The sequence below is a fragment of the Actinia tenebrosa genome, unplaced genomic scaffold, assembly GCF_029948245.1.
Source record: "Actinia tenebrosa isolate PJP-AT-01 unplaced genomic scaffold, QUT_ActTen_1.0 PGA_scaffold12__29_contigs__length_12842862, whole genome shotgun sequence".
NCBI classification, from domain to species: domain Eukaryota; kingdom Metazoa; phylum Cnidaria; class Anthozoa; order Actiniaria; family Actiniidae; genus Actinia; species Actinia tenebrosa.
This window is the reverse complement of record NW_028292572.1, coordinates 8,087,009-8,111,146: the sequence shown is the minus strand read 5'-3', so window position 1 is coordinate 8,111,146 and position 24,138 is coordinate 8,087,009. Positions and strand designations below refer to the sequence as shown.

Genomic DNA, 24,138 nt, shown 5'->3' with positions numbered 1-24,138 from the left:
GTATTTTATAGTTTTTGGTATCCCCGTGGTGCCCGCGCTGTGCCGAAAGACAGCAGGCGCACGTCTTTGCAGAACGTTTTCTTCGCGTCTGAAGATTAACCAAGAAAGTTCGTAAAAGAATCCATCAAAAATAATCATGAGTAAAGCCCATCCTCCAGAGTTAAAGAAGTAAGTGAGACAAGAGTATTATTACTAAACCACAGCTACTTTCCTTTGATAAAAATTGCACGAGAAATCGGTAAAGATTGCCTAATTATGAAGGTACCGGCATACTGCTTTGCAACTGAAAGGTTATAAGTCTTGGCGGTTACTAACGATCGATTTTGTTTTTTAGGTACATGGATAAGAAATTATCATGTAAGTATTATGAACTTTGCTTTGGGTGTCTTTCTTCACCAAACTTATAATATCATAGAGATGACAAGTAGCAGACATTGCACCTCCTTTCATTTCTGGCAGCCATAACAAAGAATCTGCAAAATTGTCTTCGTTTTTGCTATATTTCCTGCTTGGCCTCTTCACAACGTTATTACTATCAGGAAAGAAATGTTACATGGGCAGGCACACAGTTTGACATGGAAAAACATACCCAAAAGTAAATTTTCTGGTCGTATTTAGAATGGAGAGGTACATAAATATTTTGGGTGTTTAGAATAATAAAAACATACTCCATACTGTTTCATTTGTCTGTGACCTAGTTCATTCCAAACATCAGTTGTCAATCGACAATTTCCGGCCAGAATTGGAACTTGTCTGGTCAAATCTTTGCCTTGTCAGTCATTTTGACCAGTAATGTTGAGCCAGAAAAGGTTTTGTTGATCATGACAGGCAGCTGACTGGCCGTTATTTTAAGCCCTGGTTGTTATAGCTGCAGTCAATTACATTGACTTGGATTTCCAAAAGTATTGACAGAACATAAAACACCGGAATAGTCCACATATTTATTCAGTAACATGCAAACACAAGTTTTTGATAATCTTCTTCTCAACTATGCATATGACTACTGGGAAATTTTAGTTTTGAGAAAGACATTTTTGCAACTCTTATCAAACATGTATCTTTATTTTCTTTTTTTAAAGTGAAACTAAATGGTGGTCGACATGTAACGGGTGTACTCAGAGGATATGATCCTTTTATGAATCTAGTACTTGATGAAGCTGTTGAAGATGCTTCTGCTACTGAAAAACACAGCATTGGAATGGTGGTAAGTGCAGAATCCAATATTAAGAATGGGAATCGAGGGTATATTTAATAGCAGTAGTGCATTTATCTCTTACCTCTGAGGTCTCCTTCTATTCCTGAAACTCCTCTATGTTTCAACCTGTAGCAAGTGATTACATCTTACACAGTAAGGGAACCATTAAGTAAATATTACAGGTTGTAATGTTACTTGACATCATTTCCTGTCTCAAGTAGAATATTCATCAGCTGAATCATTTTTTTTATTAGGTAATAAGAGGAAACAGTATAGTGACCATGGAATCCCTGGATAGAATATAGAATATCTTGATAACCATGCTATTAACAGAAAAAGCTCCATGCAATAATGACAAGATGATACCAGAAGGAACAAGACTTGATGATACTTTGGGTGAAAAATTGGACATATCAGAGCAAGAACTTTGTGGTGCTTATCATGTTTCTATTTTCCACACATTTTTGCTATTACATATTTTGGCTTCTGTCCATGGATAGACCAAATCCACTGTTTTTTTTTTTTCTATTTCTCACCACATGTCATTTCCTAGAGTATCATTTCTTTGTTTAATGATTGTGAATGAGAAAGACACATGAATATGCATACAATCTCAAACAAAGAATAGAGGTTTTACACCATCACCTGAGGGCAGCCATGTTAGATGGCAGGAACAATACAATTGTTTTACATGAGAAAGAATTCAATTCCCGAGAGCAAAGGGATATTGTTCTGCCATCTAATCACAGGCAGTCCAAACTATTATGGGTGCCAGCATGTGATAGTGGAAATACTCTATTTCATTCTCAAGAGAATGACACATGGTCTGAAATGGGAAAATATTATGTGTAGATGGATTTGGTATATTTTCATTAGTTTGAGTTGGTAATTTTTTGATTGATGGAATATGGAATCCAAAAAAAAACCAGATGTCTTATAAGTTATGGAACAGCAACGCTCAAAAATATGTGAGCATTGCCATGTGACAAGTGCTACATCATTGCTGTTTTTACATACATCTTTATTCTTACTTGAACATTTTGTATTGTATATATATATTTGTAGCTTGTGTCTTATTTGTACATGTAAATAAATTAACAGTAATAAAATAATATCTTACTGGTATTTTTTCTAGCTCTTTTTACATTTTCATATGAATTAATAGTGTGAATTTGAAGTTATCAAGACTGCTAGTCACCCCAAACGTCTGCTTTCCTTTGCTTTTCTTGACGCTTTTGCTCTAAAAGTGGAAAAGAAAAGGGTTTCAGTCTAAAATCCGTTTTAAATGTATAGGGCTTCCTGTGGTTGTTCTCAACCACAGGGAACCCAATTTCAAGGTCCTACCTTTTGCTTCCTTTATCTTCTCTTTTTCTCTCTCCCTTTCCTCTTTACTCATCGTAGGCCTGACTCCAAGGGCACCAGTGACAAGTCTATGAGCTGCCAATTTAGTGGTTTTTGGGCGTGGTTTGTAGGGTTGCGGAACACCTGTTGAAACAATATACAGCTATTTTTTTAAAAGTTGAAGGGGCGAACAGCAAATGGAAATTGGTGATTGGCGATTGCATGACTGAAAAACAGTGGGGATCCAAACATGAATAATCGAGGTGTTTTAAATGGTTTCGTCAACTACAAACAACAACATCTGTGTTATTGACAACAATGTTAATAAGAAATACACGTCATTCCAGCTATTCTTAGATCTTGGAATGACCTGTCTATCACTTATCATCTATTGCTCATTGCCTATCTCCATTTGCCTCTTCAACCTTTTTTCGAAATAGCTGTATTAGATACCTGCATTTTTCAGAAAACACTTATTTACACCAGTCTAACTTACTAAAGCATCTCTTTGCTTTGCTCTTGGACTCGGAAATTCCTTGACTGACAGGGCGTAGCTTTATTATGGGACTGGAACACATCTGGATTGCCTGCTTAGCTGTGAAGACAATGATTTTATGATGTCAGATGATGTAGCCATATTAGCCTAAGATAAAAACTTCCCTTGGCCAAAATATAAATGATTGAATTGAATAAATGGGAAATCACATGCAGGGATTCCAAAGAGTGGCTCTTCTTCTGCTGGATTCCAGTTGGAATTTAAAAGTTGATTTTTGCAGAGAGAGGAAAACCCAGAGAAAAACCCTTAAGCACAGGAGAAAATCAATATTATTAAATATTAAATATTATTAAAACAACTCTACTCATGATCACATACAATGCCGAGTACACCTAAACCCTTAGAGGTTTCAATTTTCCTCCCAATTGATATGCACGCCTATGAACAGTATGTTTCCTACCTGCAATCTCACTAGAAAAAACTGCCAATGCATGAGTGTCATCAACCCATTTGATTTCATCACCTTGATTCCTGAAATGACAAATTCCCCAAAGAACATATTCATTCCTGGCAGGTTAGATACAGCCATGATAGTTTTATAATATTGCTGTTTCAGGACAAACAGCATGAAATTTAGGAAGAAACTTACTTGAATGAAGATAATAACTGTACGAGGTCTTGAGTCTTGAGTTCAGGAGAGAAGTCATACAATTCAGCAATGTGCCCATACCCTTCATGAAGAAACAAAAATGTCATTTTCCTTCCACTTCAGGGGCTGATCAAAGTAATGAATTTACAGTAAAATATGTTGTTACTTACAAGTCGAGCAAAATTTGGTCAAGCTCCCCCTTATATTCTTAGCCCCTGTCCTTTTAGTAGCACTTCTCAATCAAATGCAAAGCACATACTAGATTGCAAATACCTGAGTCTTCATCTATTATCACTTCCTTGGGTGGGAGAGCATAGTAATCAAACTGTGTCTTGCGCTTTGAAGGTTTTTTAATACCTGTCACCTCAGTAAGCTGTAATATGCAAACACCATGTATAGATCCCTTGCATGTGAAAGCAGCTCGATCTGGGGGACAAAACAAAAGAATTCCAATTTCCCAAGAATTGGAACCTATGGTTTTGTCCCCCAGATTGAGCTGCATTCCAAAGTGCTGCAAGGGCTCTATATTGTACGATTAGATTCAGGATAATATTGAGAGTTGAAATCTGTATTGCTTGCTTTCATCACCTTTTCCTCTATATGACAGGAAGGTTTTTATTATAAGAGCATTAAATGTACAGGTGTGGTGCCAGAAAATTTCCATACCCCACCATGGAGGAAATTTGAAAAAGGTCCCCCCCCTAGAATTTCCAATTTTCTGCCATAAGCCCCAGTTTACACTAGCAATTTTGCTGCGATTTTTTGGCGATTTTGTCCATAATAAATAATGATAAAGAATTTGCTAGTAAAGTTTTTTTCAGGATACCAAGATTTTCCTAGACGAATGTCTCTTTTGAAGGATGATACAAAAGATTTCATATTTCCGAACATTGCCACAAAAATCGCAGCAAAAATCACCGCAAAAACGCCAGTGTAAACAGGGCTATACAATATCTTGTAATTTTGTTTTAATAGTACCTCTTCTAGTAGCTCTGGATCAAGACATTCACCATCTTCATTGAACTTTGACTCCCAGCTTTCACTATCTTCATCATTGCCGTCATTTCTATCCTTCTTGTCCTTTGCATTTTTCTTGGATTTATGATCTTTAGATTTTGATTCAGAATCTTCTCTACTTGCTTTCTTTTTCTCCTTCTTTTTCAGTTTACGTTTTTCATCATTCTCTTTTTCCTTTGGTTCTCCATTTTCACTTTCCTTCTTTTTACTTTTCTTTTTCTTTTTCTCCTCTTTGGTTTCATCATCTCCCTTTTTCTTTTTACTTTTTTTCTTGTGTTTAGCATCTTTCTCATCAGATTTCATCTCATTGTTTACATTATATTCAGAGTCTATTTTTCCTTCCTCATTATTGCTCACCTCTAAAATACTGACATTTTTTCCTTGTTCAGATTCTGTATCTCCTTGTGTTTCTATGACTTTAAAATCATCAGATTCTCTCTGATCTTCTTGATTTCCACTCACAGTTTCATTTTTCTCACTACTATTCTCATGAAGTAACTCGTCAGGAGTTACTTCTGCATTGACTTCACGACTGACTTCACTTTTAGAACAAATTGATTTATCATCAACATGATTGCCCTCAGAATTCTCCTTTAAAATCCCAGGCAACTCATCTTTAAGATCTATTAAAGCTTTGTTAAAAACACAAATTTTAGAGGTTTCCTCAGGCAAGCCTTCATCATCATAGGTTTCATCTATCTTTGAATCATTCTCTAAGGCAACATCTCCTTCTGAGGAAGGTGAAGACATACTATCTTGAAGGATAATATCATGTTTATTATAAAATCCAGTGTTTAGTTCTTTAACATTTAATGATGATTGACATACATCACTATCTTTATTCTCTTTCTCTTTGGTTTCAATTCCCAATACTTGGTTCTTCTCTGAGAACTCACTTTCCTCTTGCTGCAAATGTTCCTTTTCGGTAATGGATTTATTCAACATCAAGCTCGTATTGCTAGTCAAACATTGCTGCTGGTCTGTGTTCAATATATTCTCTTGCACCTCTTCCTCACTCTTTGTGTCATCATCCACATGGTAAGATTCCACAGATGAGCTTGTTTGAAAGCTGTCAATCACTGGTTTCTGCTGGTTCGATGTTGTGCTTTTTCTCACGTCTTGATTTTCTAACAACTTTTGTCCATTTTGCTCATTTTTATCACTTTCTTCACAAGATGTTACCAGTGGCATTGATTGACATATGTCTATCATTTGAGTCCCATCAGCAGAGCCTTCACTGTCCATTCCTGTTTTGCCTTCACTTTCCCATAATTTTTGTTCTTCTTCTTTCTCATCCCTTTTTGTACAAGTGTCTTGATTTTCTACAGTTCTCAGAATTTTTGCTGTTGCCTCTTCTTTAACCTTCTCATTTCTTGATTCATTTTTTGTCTCATAACAATCTTGATTTATATCAGATATATCAACTGGGTTTTTGTTTGTATCCAAGGGAGCAGCATCATTGCTACATGAACTACCTGCTGTAACTGACTCTGATAAAGTATTTACATGTGGTTCCACCTCTTTTTCATTGGAAATGTTACAGCTTTTTTGATCCCCCCTCGATGCTACCGAAACAGCAGTCTCCTCTTTCTCAGGATACTGTCTAGTCAATGAGTGTCTGTCAGCACTTTTTTGTTCAAGAAAGCTGTCATAATCAGAAAGAATGCCTTTATCTTTCTTTACGAGTTGACAAACTTCATCCTCTTCCCTAGATTTATCCTCGGGGCTTTGCCCATCAACATTGTCTTTCTTTCGTAAAGCTTTGGGAACATATATAGCTTGATCAGGTCTTTTCCAGCCCCTTCCTCTTGAAACCCTCATAGACAGAGTTTTATCAGGTGTCTTTGACTGACTTTCACTTTTTGATCCAGAAGGGATGTTTTGGATTTGTATCGGTTTTTGTTGATCACTTCTTTTCCCTCTACCTCTGCCGATGGAAAGATTCTTCTTGCCTTGATTTCCAACTGAATTCATTGACATTACTTTTTCACTGCAAAGTAGAACAAGTGAAAATGACTAATTTGTAGGCCTCAAGTAATTATATAGCACTAATAATGGCAGCCAAGACACCAATATCAGGAAATATATTGTCACTAAAAGGTATGGAACTGTATGATTGAACAAGTCAAATTAAACCAATCATAACTTGAGTGCATCACAGCTTATCCAATCAAAAATCTTACAGATATAGCATTGTCACGCCTACAATATAGCACTAATTTCTTAAAATAGTAGAATTGAACCAATCACAGCTTGTCACTGTAATAATCCAATGAAAACTCATATAGACATGGAATTGCCACACCCACTGTTATGTGAAAACTACACTACAGACAAGGAGCACAACTATATCCTACCCATTTAGCAACGCAGTTGTACAACCAACTCAGCCCAAGACATCTGGATTTTTGGCTTCCATCAATCAAAAGCTTACTAACTTAGACCATCGTAATTTTGATAGGTAGAAGCCAAAAACCGAGACATTTTGAATTATAGCTAACTGTCTGAGTGTCATAATTATGGAAATGGGTATATTCATAATAAGCTAGCGGCAAGAAACAGTAGTCCTCCAATACCTATTGCTGTCTAATGTCTGTGGCTTTAGGAAGATAACCGTTCTTCTTTTTTTATCTGACCCTATGGACACACTCCTTAGAGGGGGAAATTCATTTTGAACAAGGTTGTGAGTCAAGTATCTGTATCGAGGGCACAAAGGTGGTAACACTATCACCTCTGTGCTATCAGTAGTCTGAAGAAAACTTTCTAAATCTTCTTGGAGGTTTTCAAGAAACAGCTGTTCGTGTAAAGAAAAGTAACAAGCTGCCAGCCTGCTAGCTGTTCGTGTAAAGAAGAGTAACAAGCTGCCAGCCTGCTGAAAAAAATGAAAATAGATGTATAGTGCTTGACAAGCTAACGTTGCTGTTGTCGTTGTTGTCGCTGTTCTTGTTGTTCTTGTTGTTATTGCTGCCTTTGTTGATATTGTTGTCGTGCACGGTTCCAGCAGCTTTTTTCGTTACCTCGTTGATGCTCTAGCTACGGTTGCTACTGCTGCTGTTATTTTTCCTGGGATTTTCTTTGTAAAAAAATGAACAAGGAACGAAATCACTTGAGATTTTGATTGAATTTTAAGAAAATCGCTTTGTGGTGTTTTCGTAGTGAATTCGAATACAATTGAAATGTCTGTATAAAAAGCGCTGAAAATTTAAAAAATCACATATAATTCAAGCTTACCTTTAAAAAAATGTTTAAAAACTAAGAATTTCTGTTAAAAAAGAATAAAATTGCCATTCCGTCTTTTGTTATGGCCAAATGCGGCCATTTTGGATACCCCCTGCACCAGGCCCCTTGACTGACAAAGGAAACAGGAAGCCCAGCCGATGGACCTTGAAAGTGTTGTTATCCAAACCCTGTCGTGACTCCCCCCCCCAGCTTCAAATTAAACAGTCTCGTACCCAGAGCTTCTTGGTATCGTATTTGGACCAATCAGCATCGCGCAAAAAACAGCTGTTACCAGAGCCTCTTCAGGGGAGGAACCATACTGAGGAGCTCTGGGTACGATATTGCAAATTACATCACTTTGTCATAATACAGGGTATATAGAGATGTTGCACCATCACATGGCGGCAGCCATGTTAGATGGCAGGAACAATATCATCATTTTACATGAAAAGAATTAAATTCCCAAGAGCACAGGGATTTTATTGTTCTGCCATCTAACCACAGGCAGTCCAAGCTGATAAAAAGTAGAATGCACCAACCCTAACTCCCCCCCTAAAAAAAACCCTAATCAAGAGAAACCTCTAGAAACTCTACTGGCAGAAACTTGATGCCAAGTTTAGGGAACCCAAGACCTCAAAGGTGAGAGGGGAGTGCGCTACCACTACATCACCCTTGGGACTGATTTTCACATTATAAGTTTCTTTTCCACAATTCTAGTCTCCCTCACAAGACCTCAAAGGTGAGAGGGGAGTGCGCTACCACTACATCACCCTTGAGACTGATTTTCTCATTACAAGTTTCTTTTCCACAATTCTAGTCTCCCTCACAAGACCTCAAAGGTGAGAGAGGAGTGCACTACCACTACACCACCCTTGATTTCCTCATTATAAGTTTCTTTCCCACAATATTCTAGTCTCCCTCACAAGACCTCAAAGGTGAGAGAGGAGTGCACTACCACTACACCACCCTTGATTTCCTCATTATAAGTTTCTTTTCCGCAATTCTAGTCTCCCTCACAAGACCTCAAAGGTGAGAGAGGAGTGCACTACCACTACACCACCCTTGATTTCCTCATTATAAGTTTCTTTCCCACAATTCTAGTCTCCCTCACAAGACCTCAAAGGTGAGAGAGGAGTGCACTACCAATACACCACCCAGAAAATAAGCAAGCCACACCCTAACATTATTGGTACACATTACTAATCACTACTAAAGAAACATTTCCTCTTTTATTCTTTTTTACTTCCAAGCTGTTTTGGGTACTATAAATCCCAGTTGCAAAATGATTTACTTCAGAGTTCTAAGTTACAACCCGCTTAAACGGAAAAGTAACCTATTTAAATATGCATTAGTACAGAGCCATTTATTTTGTCCTAAGAGAAACTGAAATCTATAGGTGGGCGTATTGTTTACATTTCCAAAAATCAACTTTTGAGCCATAAACAATTGGACTTAAGAAATATAAAGAGGTCATAACTGTTGATAATATTTATCAATTTGAGAGCAGTTGCTTCATTAGTTCAGGAGATATAATAAATTAAAGTTGCTAAATTTTGCAGTAAATGTAGGTTGGTTGGCAACAATCTTGCCAACCAACCTACATATTACTGTCAAATTTCACAATGTTAACTTGAAAACTATCAAGAGATTTGTCCTCAAATTCTCAGATATCTTCCAAAGCGATAGGATCTTGCCACTTTTGACGTTTTTGTCTATTGCTCGAATTTCCAAGAATTTATCATTGTTCTTGATCAAAACAAATGACGTCATCGTATACCCACCTATTTTGAGCACACACCATTCATACAGAGTATACAACACTTTCATACCATCATAAAATGAGATCAATGACTAGAAAAATTTAAAAGAAATATCCCACATTCTCTCAAGAAATTATGAGAGTTCTTTTGCAATCCCTGTAAGCCTCAAAAAAATTTAGAAAGTCATTTTGTTCTCTTACTAATGGCAGCATGCATTACTCAAAAAGCATACTTGAAAAAAAAAATACACAAAACTTGTGTTCAAGTTATCAAAGCAGGTTTTTAAAAACATATATTTCTACATTGGGGATTCTTTTCACTAAAACTATTGAGTAATATAATATAAAGGCCTTGAATTATTTACATTTCACAACATTATTTAGAACAATAAAGTACTAGTCCTGACACTCTATTGGAGTTTAAAATAGTTGCCATAAGGAAATTAATCACTGAAATCCAATTTACTTGAGATTGAAACAATTAATAAAGAAATGTCTCATTACAGTAAAAAGCACATTTTATGTTATTATTTTTTGGGAAATTGTGGGATTAATCAACTGAAAAGGTTTTGTTTAAATCCCTCAAAAAAATTTGAAGAAAAAAGGGGTAATCTCATTCTGATTACTGTAAAGCCTTTAGAAAGCCTGTAAAGTATATTGTGCTAGTAATTCTTACCCAGTTCCTTAACCCCAGAAATAGGAGCTAGTATATTTAAGCATTGCATTTGTTTTGTTGGTTTTGTTGGTTTTGTTGGTCATAAACATGCAAACTCTGTGTCTGTGGACTGTATGCTGAAATTTGGTTTTTCACTGCCTCCCGCAAAAATATGAAAGGTACATGTACTGACTGACAGATTTCTTATGAAGTGCCTTAGTTTCTGCCAAACAAACTTTGTTGATAAGACTGAGTTGTCCGAAGCCAAATTAATGCTGACAACTTTGATTTCCTAGCAATGAAATCTGCACTAGCCAGCTTTTTAACAAATGAACCCAGAAAATAAAACAATAGGCATCAAGAGCTCACTGGGTTACAAAAGCATAATGAAAAGCAGAAAAACTACTGCAACTTAGTTGAAGACTTAGCCTGACCAAAGTTATTCAAAAAAACTAAGTTCTATAAGATTTGAACAACATGTATGTTGTCCTTTTTTTAAAAAACTCTTATCAAGACATATTGGTAAATATAATTATAATAATAATAATGATAATATAATCTACATCTTTTTAAAGCAGTATTACGAGGTAAATATTTGCATAAGGCATGTGGGATTACTTAAATAGACTGAAATAAAGGATTACAGTGTTCAATAATGTTTACAAGCATCATGTTTACCTGAGGAGAGAAAAAAAGAGAAAATTGTTTAGAAATATTCTTTATTCCCAGGTTATCAGTAGCAAAATTTGGAAGGTACATAAAAAGATTTAAGAAAAAAATGAAATGAGAGAATATTTAACAGTTATTCGCCCAAGGCAAAATGAATATCGGGGAATAATTACCAAAACGAAGTTGATATTCCCGATATTCACTGAGCCTGAGGTGAATAATTGTTTTAGTATAAATACACATATGATTCTTTCCAAAAAAAAAGGAAAAAGAAGATAAAAGACACAATTTTTCCGGCAACAGCAACAAAGCGGCTGGCCACCATTTTGGATTATCGCTGGAGGTGATTATCGTGTCATAATCTGAGTTTCTCGACCAATCAGCACGCAAGACTTTTAATAATCACCTGTGTATTTATACTAAAAGGAAATAAGGAAACTTACAGTGTTCATTTCAAATATCAGTATCAAAATGATATCAGTTATTCAAATGAGGTATATCAAAAATATTAAATCAAAAATATATTTACCTTTTACACACTTTATTCTGTTGCTTGCTCGCTTGCTAATTGTCCATGACTAGGCATTTTATCTATATCATGCTCATCTGATTCGATCTCATTATTTTGTTCTGCTAATCTCAAGGCTTTGCCTGTTTTCGTTACAAATCTCCCTCCATTACTTCTTTTTCGTCTGCATGCATGTTGATGTCGAGACTCATGCAGATATTTCTGGATTTATATAAAATATTTATGAATAAATTATAATATTTTTATCAAAAAATTAAAAGCATCCCAATCCTTAAACTTTTGTCATTAAGTACCTTTCTAACTTTAGGGATCTTTCCCTCTGCTTCCAGTTTTGCTCTTGCCTGCCGTCGTTTGATTATCCGATGGTACTGCTTTGCATTCACGTAAAGTGGCTCGTCGAGTGTTTCCATGGCAACTGGAAGTCTTTGGGCACTGATTGGCTGCCCACTCATCTTTGACAAAAATAATCACAAATTATTATTATTATTAGGGAAACAACAACTGAATAGCTCAAACTACCAAGAAAGACAATGAATAAAAAATGTTGTGAAAAAATGATATCCTTTGTTCAAATACTAGCAATTTGTCACGATAAAAATGCTGTTTGTCTGTCATAAAAATGAACTTAGAAATGAGTGCATTTAGTCAAACTGTTAAATAGTTAAATAAATGTATCCAATTAAGATAACTATTTAGTTGACGTCACCTAAAACAGGAAGTATGAACCAAACTGATGGTCATGCCAATCTGGGGGTTTACTTTACCAGAGAATGCATGAAGAGACACTCAATTACATCTTAGTTTTCTCCACTGATTCTCAGACCACTGGGCACAAAAATTTTCAATTTGTGACGTCAACTAAAATAGTAAATAGCATATATAATTTATGCGACGTCAGCTGTTCAACAGTTATTCATTCTACTAAGCCAAGCAGAGTAATCTACATGTACTAGCCTAGATCCTATGGACTAGCGAGTCCTAATTTTCACTAGCCCAGAGCAAAGATTTACTAGTCCCAGACTAGTGAATTTCACTAGCGTTTGTGTCTAGCACTGACAGACATTTTATCAAAAAATAAAGAAAAGATGTGTGAAAGAAAACACATCAAAAATGTGTACATGCTGTGGATTATAATGAATAATACATGCTAAAAAATAAATGTATAACCCTGAGTGTTTTATTTTTCTTTTTTTTTTCTTTCTTTTTTTTTTGACAGTTTGAACATTTTGCATTTTACCTCATGGTCCACAAAAAATGTAGTTTATAATTTCCCTAAAAAATAAGCTTATAAATTTTTAAGCTTTCTTTTTCTTCATTTTTTAGGAAAATTAATTGATTTTTCATTCTGTACCCCTCATAATCAAAAGATAGGCATCTACCAAGCGTTATCTTGTGGTTTCAAGGTATAATAAATGAGATCAAGAAAAGAATTATTGAATTAATTCTTTTTCGTGGACATTGAGGAAATGTTTGATCCGACTTGCTTGCCTTCGATTCGCCATTTTAGTATTTTTCGTCGATTTCAAAAGAAAAATTATGAAACATTTTGTACAAAAAATGGTTCAAAATTGACCCAATTTCTTTCAAAGTGCGAAAAACTGTCGGCTTTTAGTTTATTTATAAGAAAATACGCCCTAAGGAAGGAATATTTTGAGGGATTTTAGTGAAAGAACAGCTGGCTGTTTGGTAGCGTCGCTTCGTCACACAAAGAAAGACAACTAAATAAAGAAAGCCGTCGTCTCGGGCTGAAAATCTTCGTTCAGGCCTCGAAAAACTTGAAATATTCCCTCCAAAAGTTCAAAGAGAACGGTTGATTGGTACAGAGGGTTTGGGTTTGTTGTGCTGTACCTGTTAAAAGATGTATTGGCCATTGATTGGAGAAACAAATAACCCATCGATACACAGCTTCCTCACGACCAATAGCGAACAAGACTTGCAAGCTTTGCTTCATTGGACGATTTTTTAAATCTTACAAACCCGTCTGACAGATAGAATTTCCGGCCAATTGCTCGTTTTCGATTAATCAAAACAACTTTTTGAACACTTCTGCGAGTACTACGAAGCTCCGAAAGACGGAGAAACGAATTTCTGAAGCCTGAGCGTTTGGGCTTTGGGAAGCGACGCTAAAAAAAGAACTGTGCCAATTCGAACCCTTCAACTACATCTTCTTCTTTCAGTCTTTTACAAGGCTAGTAAGCATACCCAACAGCAACATTATGACAGAAAAAGATAGGGGATTATCTACACAGACAAAAACTCTTGGACTCACCATGATTTGGTTATTGCTATTCGTTACAGGGACTGTTATAGCTCCGCCGTTGTATTCGACCGAGTTGGCAGCAGTCATGAAGGCCCGATCATTTGCGTACATTTGTAGAGCGTGCTGTTGTGACGGATCGACTATAAACAGACTTTTAGATTGTTCAGGTGGGATGATGTTAACGGCATTATGAGTTGAAGGTACTGCATGGGTTACAGCAACGTTAGTCTGAGGAGCATAGGTGCTCAGTTGAGGCGAAGTTGGAGCTGCTTCCATCGCCATTTTGTTCTTCTTTAGTAACTAATGAATATTTGATTTTGAGCAGAGCGAGACTGGGAAGCTGTGACGCAAAACACGCGAAGAGTAGATTTCGTAGGGGACGGGAGGGGTAGTGAAGGTTTTGCTCATCCATTTATTCATTATTTATAATATTTTTTAGTCTTGTATTTTTATTAGAATGGTTTTTAAAAGCCCGTGAAATATATTTAGCATATTACACTTAATACACTTTATTGTCCGCATTTATTTTTGAAAATGATAATCGTAATATAAAAGTTTTATGAATAAAATGGATTTTGTTAACCACCAATTTCTGGCTATGCAAAAACTACAAGTCTTTAAATCTAAAAATAAAATAAATTAGTAATAAGGATGTTTCATGGGCATATGACCCAGTGTGAGATAAAGGAAACGAGCTAGAGGGCCCTTCGCCTCTCCCAACTTTTCATTAGAACTTGTATATAAAAATTAGGGACTGATTGTTTATGTCGCAGAGGGGCTCAGAGGGGGCAGTGTTTTTCTGGAGAAAAACATTAATGTACGATCTGTACCCCATAAATATAAGTCAATTAAAAATGTTCACCCCTCTTCTTTTTATTTAGAAATCTCCTTCAATCACTATTTTGGAATTGCAAAAAAAAAAAGTATCCCCCTTTATAGTCAGGCCACTGATAACTCGAAGAATTACAAACTACAATTATTTAGCTTGTTAAGTTTTGTGCAAAGTCAAATAGGAGAACCTGCAGAAAAACAATTAATACATCTGAAGCAAGCTAATGACAAAAAGTTTATTCATATTTAATGTTATCAAAACATATTCACACATTAATTTGACAGATTTGGTGAAAAAGACCTTACTTTCACTTAGCATCAAAGTAAAGGTATAAGTTAACAAGCTATATTCAGCTATTTACATAAAGATTAAATTTCTACCAATGCTTAGAAAACTCATTAATAATTCATGAAGAAAACACAATAGAAATCATGACCATGAAGGTGATTTTATATCTGATAAAGATTCGTCTTCATTTGCATAAACTTTAACTTGGATTTTCTCTATCAAACTTGGTTCATTTTGTAAAAAAATCGGTACACAATGAGAACAAACATCATAAGTTTTCTAAGCCGTTCAATAATCTTGCAGATCGTGTTTTATCGGGTCTAAAACCACTCGGCTGCGCCTCGTGTTTTATACCCGATAAAACACTCCTGCTCGTTTATTAAACATTACTTATCTTACACATACTTACAGTGTGCCTAAACCAGCCAAGGCCACCCAGACATATTTGCATACAAATTAGCCAATCATGACCTATCGAGTATTTGAACAATTTTTCCTTTTAAAAGCATATTATCATTGTTTTTATAAGTGTGTGTGTAATTAGGAGTAAACAAGAAACAGACTTAATCTCCAGAATTTGTCACCATCATTATTCAGCATCAAAAGCAATTCATAAATTTAATTTAAAATTTGTTTGGGTGGCCTTGGTAATGTAGTTAAATAGAGTGGTTTTCATTGACCCATGAAACAAATTAGAAGATATAACTGTAGCTAAAAACTAGTGTGAGCTGCGTCGGTGTTTCTAATGAAACAGTAATGATGAAAAGGTAAATTATACACCGTGAAAAGATGAAAAAACTTACTGACGTTTCGGACGCTAGTCCTTCATCGGAGTAAAAGAGAAAGAGGTGGTACTCCAACGAAGGACTAGCGTCTGAAACATCAGTAGTTTTTTCATCTTTTCACGGTGTATAATTTATCTTTTCATCATTACTGTACTAATTAGAGTGTAATAGATAAACACATTAGAGAACAAAAGAATTAGAGTGTAACAGTATTAAATAAGCTAAAGTGTATTTCACAGGTTTATGAAAACCACTCTAATGCAACTACTTCTTTATGTACTAAGCATTATGATTGGAGTTATTTGTTGGTGCATTTATATAAGTGTATGGACCTTTTGTTTCAATATTTTAATCATAATATAATTTGATAAATTCTGTTGGAAATAGCATTGATTTTATTTGTATATAATTAATGAAAAATAAAGAAAACTCTTTCTTTCTTCATAAACATCTCCCCAAGCACATATTAGAAGCCACTAGCCTCTCTTTAAAAAAATTATTTCTTTGTTAAGTTGTTAATACATATGAGAAGAGAAGCCAGCCTCTTCAATTATAAGAAATGTACTTCAAATAATTGGGAAGAATTGTTACAATCAAACAAAAGGTCAATACAAAAAAAAGGAGAAAAAAGCACAGCTTTCTTTACATTAAATGATAGTATTGATTAATAATAATTCTAAAAATCACAAATTGTGTTACATCATTGTAATGGGTGTAATGTAAACAAGTGCTATAATTGCTGTAGTAAAGTTTGAATTTATATTACAAGATGTTGTAGAAGTATAATACTCAGTAGAAGAACCAATTTTTCCAGTGAATCAAGTGGACATCCTGATATGATTTAACAAATATTAATGTGAGAATGTTTTCCACATTGTGCAGTTTCTTGATGTTTCATTGTCATGGAAACAATCAAAAGAAAGGATTGTATAATATGAAAATGTTGCAATGCAAATAAATTAAGAGTCATAGAATGAAGATAAGCCCCAGAAAAGATAGAAATAAAGCCTATCATATATAACCAGTAAATTAGACATTTTTTAAAAGGTATTCCAATCTTTATTATTCAGGAAAAAACATTAATAAACAAAGTCACAAAAAATTAAAGCAAAATATCCCTAAAAGTTTCTTTTTTTAATGAATTTTATTAATTTGTCTCTCAAATGTCTATTTTACTGGTCATGTATGATGTAAATTACTGTAAAGAAGGATAGTGCTGTTTATTCATCTGTAATTCAAGCCAGGACGAAAGCCTTTCTTTCCATGTACCCCTGACCAGGATTTAGATCTCTTGCTAAATAACTTTAGGTCCTCACTGTGGTTTTCATCAAGCATTAAAACATACTCTTGTGGATCACAGTATTCCTGTTGAAAAGGTATGACAGAAAAATTAAATGTTATTATATCTCTCCTCTGATTGGCTGAGATAATTTGTTTAGGAGATATTGATTCTGAACATTCTAAATAGTTTGTTACTGTGCTGTGTCATAACATGAACACTTCCAAATTCTTTACATGTAATTCCTTTTTGAAATCTTTTTCATAGCTGTGAATTGTGAGCTCTACTGCTAACCTATTAAGGTATCGGCACTTTGATATGCTAAATTTGAACATTTAAAATGCACAGCATTGTTACATTGATGTATAAACCTGCCTATCAAAACATCAAAGCGAAGTGCTGATACCTAATACGTAAGCAATAATGAAGACAATTCAAATTGTCAAATCTTGTCGAAGTTTTCACGGTACAGCACTTAGCACAGTAAATTATTGGAATTAGAATCCTATTAATCTTATTTAATACAGTAAATGATAGATTTACCTTTTGATTGTTGAAAAAAGCCTTGTATCCTCCTTCTATTAGGTATAATTCTGGATAATATAGTGCTGGGTAGTCTTTACCATGAATATCTCTATCACGGTTACGTAAGAATCTTGACCTAATCACAGAAAAAGTCACATTGTCAATGCTACTCAAACTAGGAATCTTACCATCAAAAGTTGATAACTCAGTCAAGAATGCTTTGCAAATTTTATTTCACTATTTTGTTTTTGCTCAACAGGAAGAGTATTAAGCATTGTCACTAATAAACTGATAAAAAGGTACTGCATAGTTTTAGTTGTTGATTTATACGGTAGAAGGATAACTGGAGAAACCAAATACCAGTGAAGCATAGGAGAGAACCCATAAGCAATTTTACCAACATTTAAATTAAAGCTTGGGAATCAAACCTATTGAAATGTGAGTGTTGCCAACACTGTGTTACCCTTTCATCCTATACACTGTTATGCAAATAGCCTAGATAGAGCAAAATATGGTAACCTTTATAATATGAGGGTCACGGTTGTGCTTACTTACATGTCTGGTCCTCTTTTAGAAGAGAATTCACAATGAAAGATCAGGATAACCTTCTTGCTACCAGAATGCTTAGGTTTCTTTAAGAATTCTTCAATCATATCTTCCTTTCTGTAAATGTTGATAGCACCCTACAAAACAAGAAGCCAGGACATTTTGTTGTGAGCTAATCTTACTCTATCATATATGGCTGGGTATGATAGAAAAAAGTGTCACCAAATGCATGATTCGTTATGGGATTGAAGTATACTAACCTTAATGTGGCCACCCTTATATTCAAAGGGATAACGGCAATCAATAATATGAGCTTCTATATCTTCAAATTCTCCACTTATAACTCTTGCAACCTTGAATGGCAAAAAAAAAAAAATTTTTTTTAAGATTTCATTAGTACAAAAGAGAAAGTTTCAATTCTTTCCTTCCTACTGCTCTTTTGAATTCATATCACTCTTTCAAATCAAATAAAAAGGCACATTTACCTATATTAATGATAAAAGTCAGGGTACAGCTGTAAGTCTTCAATTGAATCAAGCAAGGAAAACTTGAGAACCTTCAAAGAAAGCCCTCAAATCAAGGGCTCAGCTAACTCTATGTGTGATGTACTACCACCTATACCTTTGATCTCCTTAAAGTACTTACAGTCTCTGGAGTGATGCTCTTCAAGTCTTGATGTTGCCCAATTGGTAAAGTAGGTAGGGTGTATGGCTACAGATAACAAATATATTTGTTTATTGTTAGAATAAAATGTGTCAAAAACTATAAAATGTAAGAAAAATTGAATTATTAGAACATATAAACAAATAACTTTAATAATTTACCCTGGTGAAATCTCCAACCATATTTTTGTTTGTGCCTGAAATAAAACAATTGAATAGAATTTTGAAACAGGTTATTAATCGTGAAAAATCGCATTCTCAAATAATATTGAAAAAATTCTTTTTCTTATAAAATCGCACTTATATAAACTCATACATACCCAGAAAGTTTCCTAATGACAAGTCCCGGTCTGTTTTCAAATACTTCTGACTTTGATCTCTTTAGTGGGCTGTGCTTAAATGATGGCCGGTTATTCTAGTAAAGTAAAGAATATACATAAAGTAAATAAAAGACGTTATCCAATAAACAAAGCTTATAAGAATGAGCAATACATTACCAGTAGAGGTGATGGAAACATTCCATTGTTTTCTACCAAAGACATACAACGTTGCCTGCCATAATTCAAAAAAGACAATCAGTAACTAAGATATATCCAAGATATATGTGCAATGAATTTTAATTATACCTTAATCTTTTCTTTTCCATGGGATTAGCATCTCGAGGTGGGTTTGGTCTCTGTAGAACAAAAAGATAAACAGTCATTAATTTATCACTATATGCAAGAAGGAAACCCTTCCACATTTTCCTGCCCTTCCCTTTCCTTTCCTTGTCCACCCCAACAGCTCTCTACGCTACTATGCAAGCTAAATATGACTGTACCTTGAGAGCAAATGACTTTGATCTTGGTCTTAAAGCACCCTTTTCAATGTCAGACCCAAGGAGGGTACTTGAACAATGCCTGCCCTTATCTTTTGCTATGTTGAATAAATCTCTGGGACGGACATCTGAGTTGAAAGACAATTGCTGAAAAGAATAATAGAAAAGCTGAAATAAAGTGCAACAATTATAGCTAAAAACAATGGTATATGTTTGTACATGCTGACTGGCCACAACAGACTGCTCAGACAATGTGACCAGTCAAAAGAACCAGATTTTGGCCAGAAATTCTGAATTCAATGGCATTTATTTTTAGCCATGAGACTAGGAAAATGTTGCAAGGTTGCCATATTTATTGTAACCCCCTTTAACACTTTACTGCTATTAACTCTAACAAACAAACCTGTTACTATGGTTACTAAGTGATATCTTACCTTGGGTGTGTCCAATTTATTTATTATACTATTACAATCACTTAGTTCTGGAGAATTCTAGAGGAATAAAATCAATAAGATATGAAAAATGTCCTACATTTGAAAAAAAAAAAAAAAAGATTTGAAGATCAATAAGGTAAATAACATGAATTGTCAAGATTGTCAATAAAGTTCTAGTAATCTCACCTTTTCTGGAACAAATGGAGCACTCAAAAGGTCTGCCATTCCAGACGGCATACTTGCATTGTCATCCTATAATCAATGTGAAGTCAGAGTAAATAAAAAGGAAAACTCTTGATTTATGGTCTTCCTGTGTTATAAAATCCACAGTAAGCCCAATAAGTTTGAACTCACCTTTCCATCGTCTTGGTCAACTAGATCATCGATAAAACCATCATCTCCCTCATAATCAACATAACAGGCACTATCTTGGCTGTCATTAGACTTGGAAGGTGATAGAAGTTCCATTGGAAAATCAATTGTCTGTTGATGAAAAAATTTTAAAAAACAAACTACAGATTAATTTGAGTGTTATTGTCATCTTGCTCCCTTAAGGTGCTTATGTCTGGATAGGGTAGGGCAACTTGTCTCCAGCAATCACATGGTCAAATGCAGCCTAGCCTATGTGCAGCCGAACTTTTCTCTCGTACGGACTAAACAGTTAGTTCGGCTGCACGCAGGCTTCATGCAGTCCAATATCTTCGTCATTATTATTCTAGCCTGTTGTGTGTCTATACCCATCAGAGATCCTATCCTAACACATCCATATTGTCCTGAATGTTCTTCAATCAAAAAGACTGTTTCTGAAGTGCACTGTAATAGCCCCAACACCTATCAACCACAGACACATGTCTCATCTTGAATGACAATCTTTTGAAAATTGACTTCTTCATACCTCTGATGTTGGATCTGAAAAGGAGCGCTGAGGACAGGGTCTTCCATTTCTGTTAGGCACAGAAAACCTTCTAACAAATGATGGTACCCTTGGTCTAGTGAACACAAATTCCTCTTTGCTCTTTTCACAGGAGCCAGGCTCTTGATTGTATGACTCGTCTGTATTGATGGGAAGATTTTCTTTATTGCTGATATGATCATTTTCTGTGCCAGCCTGAAATGGTTGAGAGGTTAAAGTCAGGACAATAGCCTAAGAAAATATTGAAAATCATAATCATTTGTTTTGAGGGTAGCACTTTAAACCTGGAAACCCTGGAGACAACCCTTCAAGGAACAGAAGAAAATCAACAGGCAACTTTGCTCACATATACCAACGACTCAAAACTCCAAGGTATGCAGGCTTAGCCTCAATAATTCAGGAGTTGCTTGTTTTGTTATTTTAATTTCTGCTTTTGTTTGCTGACTTCAGAAGTGAGGCTAAGCCCACATATATACACTAGATACTGGAGTTTTAAGAGTTATCATTGATGTTGAGCCCAAGGATCAAACCCTCCACCCCAATGGTTAGAGGTGCCTTGGTTTATAATCAAAATACATGTATGTCTGGCCAAGTTTTAAAAGCAAATTTTTGAGTTGCTTCTGAACATGAGCTCAGTGAGTCCTGGGACATCTTTACATTCATTTTTTCATCCAGTTCTGTATTATAAAAGTGCACAGTTTCTGCATTAATGACATTGAGAAGAGAATAATAACTTACGGGAGAGGAGTTCCATCTCTGAAAACATGGTCGACTAAAAAGAAGTATATTAAGAAAGAAGTTAAGAACTGTGACTGTTTTAGGAAAGGAAGCGCTTCTTTTGAACAAAGAAATTCCTTTAAAATTTAAATTTCAAAGAAACATGTGGAGTTTTTTTTAATTCAACACATGGCTAAAAAAATGGTAATTCATTATAAAAGTCAGACATTTGGTGTGCACTTGAGTTGCAGTACACACCTGCTCACTTCCTAACAAACAATATAGCACCTCCCACGCTCCTATCGGTATTGTCTTATCCACATTGTTTATTCTCAAGCGCGAAATTCAAACATATGCATTATAAAGTATTCCGTTCCTTAGTTACTATGGGGGAACAATGTCCCTTACCGGTAAAAAAGGAGATAAAAAGATATAAAGAGATTTCGTGACTTACTTCAAATGGAACGATTTTTTGCGCTCTGTCGTCGTCCTGATAAAAAGAACAAGTAAAATCACAAAACTATTATTTCTGCAATAGAGCATATTTTAGAAGTATAAAAAAAATACAAAAGAATTTTCAACATTTAATTTACTAGACGGGATTCGTATTTCACATAGAACTCGATGAAATAATAAGCTTTACATGTATAAACGTCGAGGACATCCTTAGTAAGAATCTTAACAAACTACTCTTACACAAAATCAACCCAACTCAAAACTCTCTTCAAAAATATGCCGATTTTCAGCGAAAGATTTCACTATGGTCCATAAGGATAATATTATTGCTAAGAATGCATTCAGTAGGAATAAAGGATTTTGAAAGCGAAAGTCAAGAAGACGAAGGTCAAGGCAATGAGAATGCGGAAAGGTCGGCAAAACGAAATCCAAATATGCTTTACATCAGAATTAAGCTTACTGTAATTTTTCTAACTTGCTTTAAATTAACTCACTTCAAAATTTCTAATGTTGGTGATTCACAGCCAGGCCAACCTGGAGATGAAGGGCAGTAACCTGAAAGATTCGTAAAAGAAGAAAAATTGTTAGATTTATCTTTAATATGTAACCAAACTCGAGTTGACTTTCCCTCCACAACAACAACGTTCAAAGACCACGCTTGACTTCATACCAGATTCGTTGGACAGTGTTCGTAGAAAACAAGGAGATGGATTCGGTGTGCTTGGCGTTCCAAGGTTACAAAGTGAGAGCTTTCTTTTAGGAGTTCTACCCATGCTGTGGAAACAAAAATTAATAACATAAGAAGCTGATAAAGCACTTCATCAAACGATAAGGAACTGTTAGCTTTAAAACTCTTTGAGCTAAAGGTCTTCAGTTAAATTCAAAACAAACCTGATTGAATTGTGTTCAAGATTCATGGAGAGCTCTGTAATTGGCGAAAGAACAGCGCTAGGAACAGCATCCATAGGAGAATTCGGGAACTCGAGAGTGAAACTCTCTGCTCTTTGTCGAAACGCGGCCATGTTAGATGAAGTTCAAATTCGTTTGGCTTTCTTTACGGGGAACAAAACTTATTACTAAACTAAGAATTCGAGTCAAATACGGTCACAGAAGATCTCAGAGGTCTCGTACTAGCTAGGGAAAGAAGAAAGAGTTCTAAAACTACCCGAGAAGGTGAAGGAAAGGAGGTTTTTCAGAACATGGTGTAGAAGAAGGAAAGCCCGCCGCTATTCAAACTGCAAGGCCTTATGCATTATGTACAACATTACCCTGTCAACAGCCAATCACAGCTCGAGACGCGCGCACTCTTTCGTATCCCGGGAACAGCCGCTTCCGGATTCATCTGCTACGAATTTTACGAAATGAAAACGAAATTTCTAATCGAAAATAACTTAAAAAGTAAATGACTTGACACTTATTATAGTGTCAGCCCATAAATTTATTGTAACTGGTCTTTCTCATTATGTTTCTTTTTATGGTGCGAGGCCGGGATAGTTGTTGGTCTACCTTTGGTCGAGCTGGATCGCGAGAAAACCGAGACCCAAATTTTTATAAGTTATTTTAATTTTTTCCCGACTTTCCACTTTTCCTAATTCTCGTATTCCATGCGTTTCTTGTATGTTCATTAATACATGCTTATGGATAGAAGATGTTCTAAATATTACTTTTCCTACTTTTTCTAAGCAGTGGTAATTTGACTTTAATCATTTATTTTACTCTAAGGCGATGATTTTTTTTGTCTTTGCTACCGCATTTAGAATTATGTATAAAAGAAAGTAAGCGAATGGCTTTATTTATGTTACGTTGCCTCATGTTTTGAGGTTATTCCTGGTGGTGATGTTATAACTGCAGTTGTCCAAACAAAATATTCTTTTACAAATGAAAAGCTCAACAAAAACAAAAGCTACGCTTAGATCGAGTTTCCTAACTGGCAGCTATCTCTTTATGGCCCCTGAGTGAAATACTAACGAGGCAATAGCATGATAAATTAATTAGACTTCAAAGGAAATGGAATCCCCACCTTTTTGAGCGGAAAGTAAAATATATTTTTGGCCTTTAAAATAACCTGTCATCGTTCCACTGGCATTTCACTAGC

General features: G+C 35.2%; 4 protein-coding genes across 4 annotated transcripts; 1 reads left to right on the top strand and 3 right to left on the bottom strand.

The window, feature by feature from the left end:
* Positions 1–57: 57 nt before the first annotated feature.
* Positions 58–2,320, top strand: LOC116308979 (small nuclear ribonucleoprotein G). Its single transcript, XM_031719504.2, has 4 exons — positions 58–168; positions 335–357; positions 1,080–1,204; positions 1,450–2,320. Exons 1-4 carry the CDS (start codon positions 137–139, stop codon positions 1,498–1,500), a joined length of 231 nt encoding a protein of 76 aa, XP_031575364.1. The 5' UTR covers positions 58–136; the 3' UTR covers positions 1,501–2,320.
* LOC116308972 (uncharacterized) lies at positions 2,200–8,235 on the bottom strand. The gene is made up of 10 exons (XM_089027985.1): positions 8,210–8,235; positions 7,716–7,892; positions 7,275–7,526; positions 4,660–6,688; positions 3,955–4,054; positions 3,682–3,763; positions 3,493–3,563; positions 3,033–3,131; positions 2,540–2,680; positions 2,200–2,435 (listed from the first exon to the last, which is right to left on the bottom strand). The coding sequence occupies exons 1-10, from the start codon at positions 8,233–8,235 to the stop codon at positions 2,386–2,388; spliced, it is 3,027 nt and encodes a 1,008-aa protein (XP_088884111.1). The 3' UTR covers positions 2,200–2,385.
* An 892-nt stretch (positions 8,236–9,127) lies between these two features.
* LOC116308998 (nuclear transcription factor Y subunit alpha) lies at positions 9,128–14,088 on the bottom strand. The gene is made up of 4 exons (XM_031719525.2): positions 13,799–14,088; positions 11,823–11,981; positions 11,530–11,730; positions 9,128–11,009 (listed from the first exon to the last, which is right to left on the bottom strand). Exons 1-3 carry the CDS (start codon positions 14,069–14,071, stop codon positions 11,542–11,544), a joined length of 621 nt encoding a protein of 206 aa, XP_031575385.2. The 5' UTR covers positions 14,072–14,088; the 3' UTR covers positions 9,128–11,009; positions 11,530–11,541.
* A 751-nt stretch (positions 14,089–14,839) lies between these two features.
* On the bottom strand, positions 14,840–23,282 carry LOC116309001 (M-phase inducer phosphatase 1). The gene is made up of 19 exons (XM_089027984.1): positions 22,935–23,282; positions 22,714–22,817; positions 22,538–22,598; positions 22,042–22,077; positions 21,609–21,642; positions 20,853–21,065; positions 20,312–20,440; positions 20,144–20,209; positions 19,958–20,014; positions 19,527–19,670; positions 19,333–19,382; positions 19,204–19,258; positions 19,019–19,121; positions 18,869–18,903; positions 18,690–18,755; positions 18,305–18,397; positions 18,054–18,181; positions 17,517–17,634; positions 14,840–17,059 (listed from the first exon to the last, which is right to left on the bottom strand). Exons 1-19 carry the CDS (start codon positions 23,063–23,065, stop codon positions 16,919–16,921), a joined length of 1,764 nt encoding a protein of 587 aa, XP_088884110.1. The 5' UTR covers positions 23,066–23,282; the 3' UTR covers positions 14,840–16,918.
* Between the last annotated feature and the right edge of the window lie 856 nt (positions 23,283–24,138).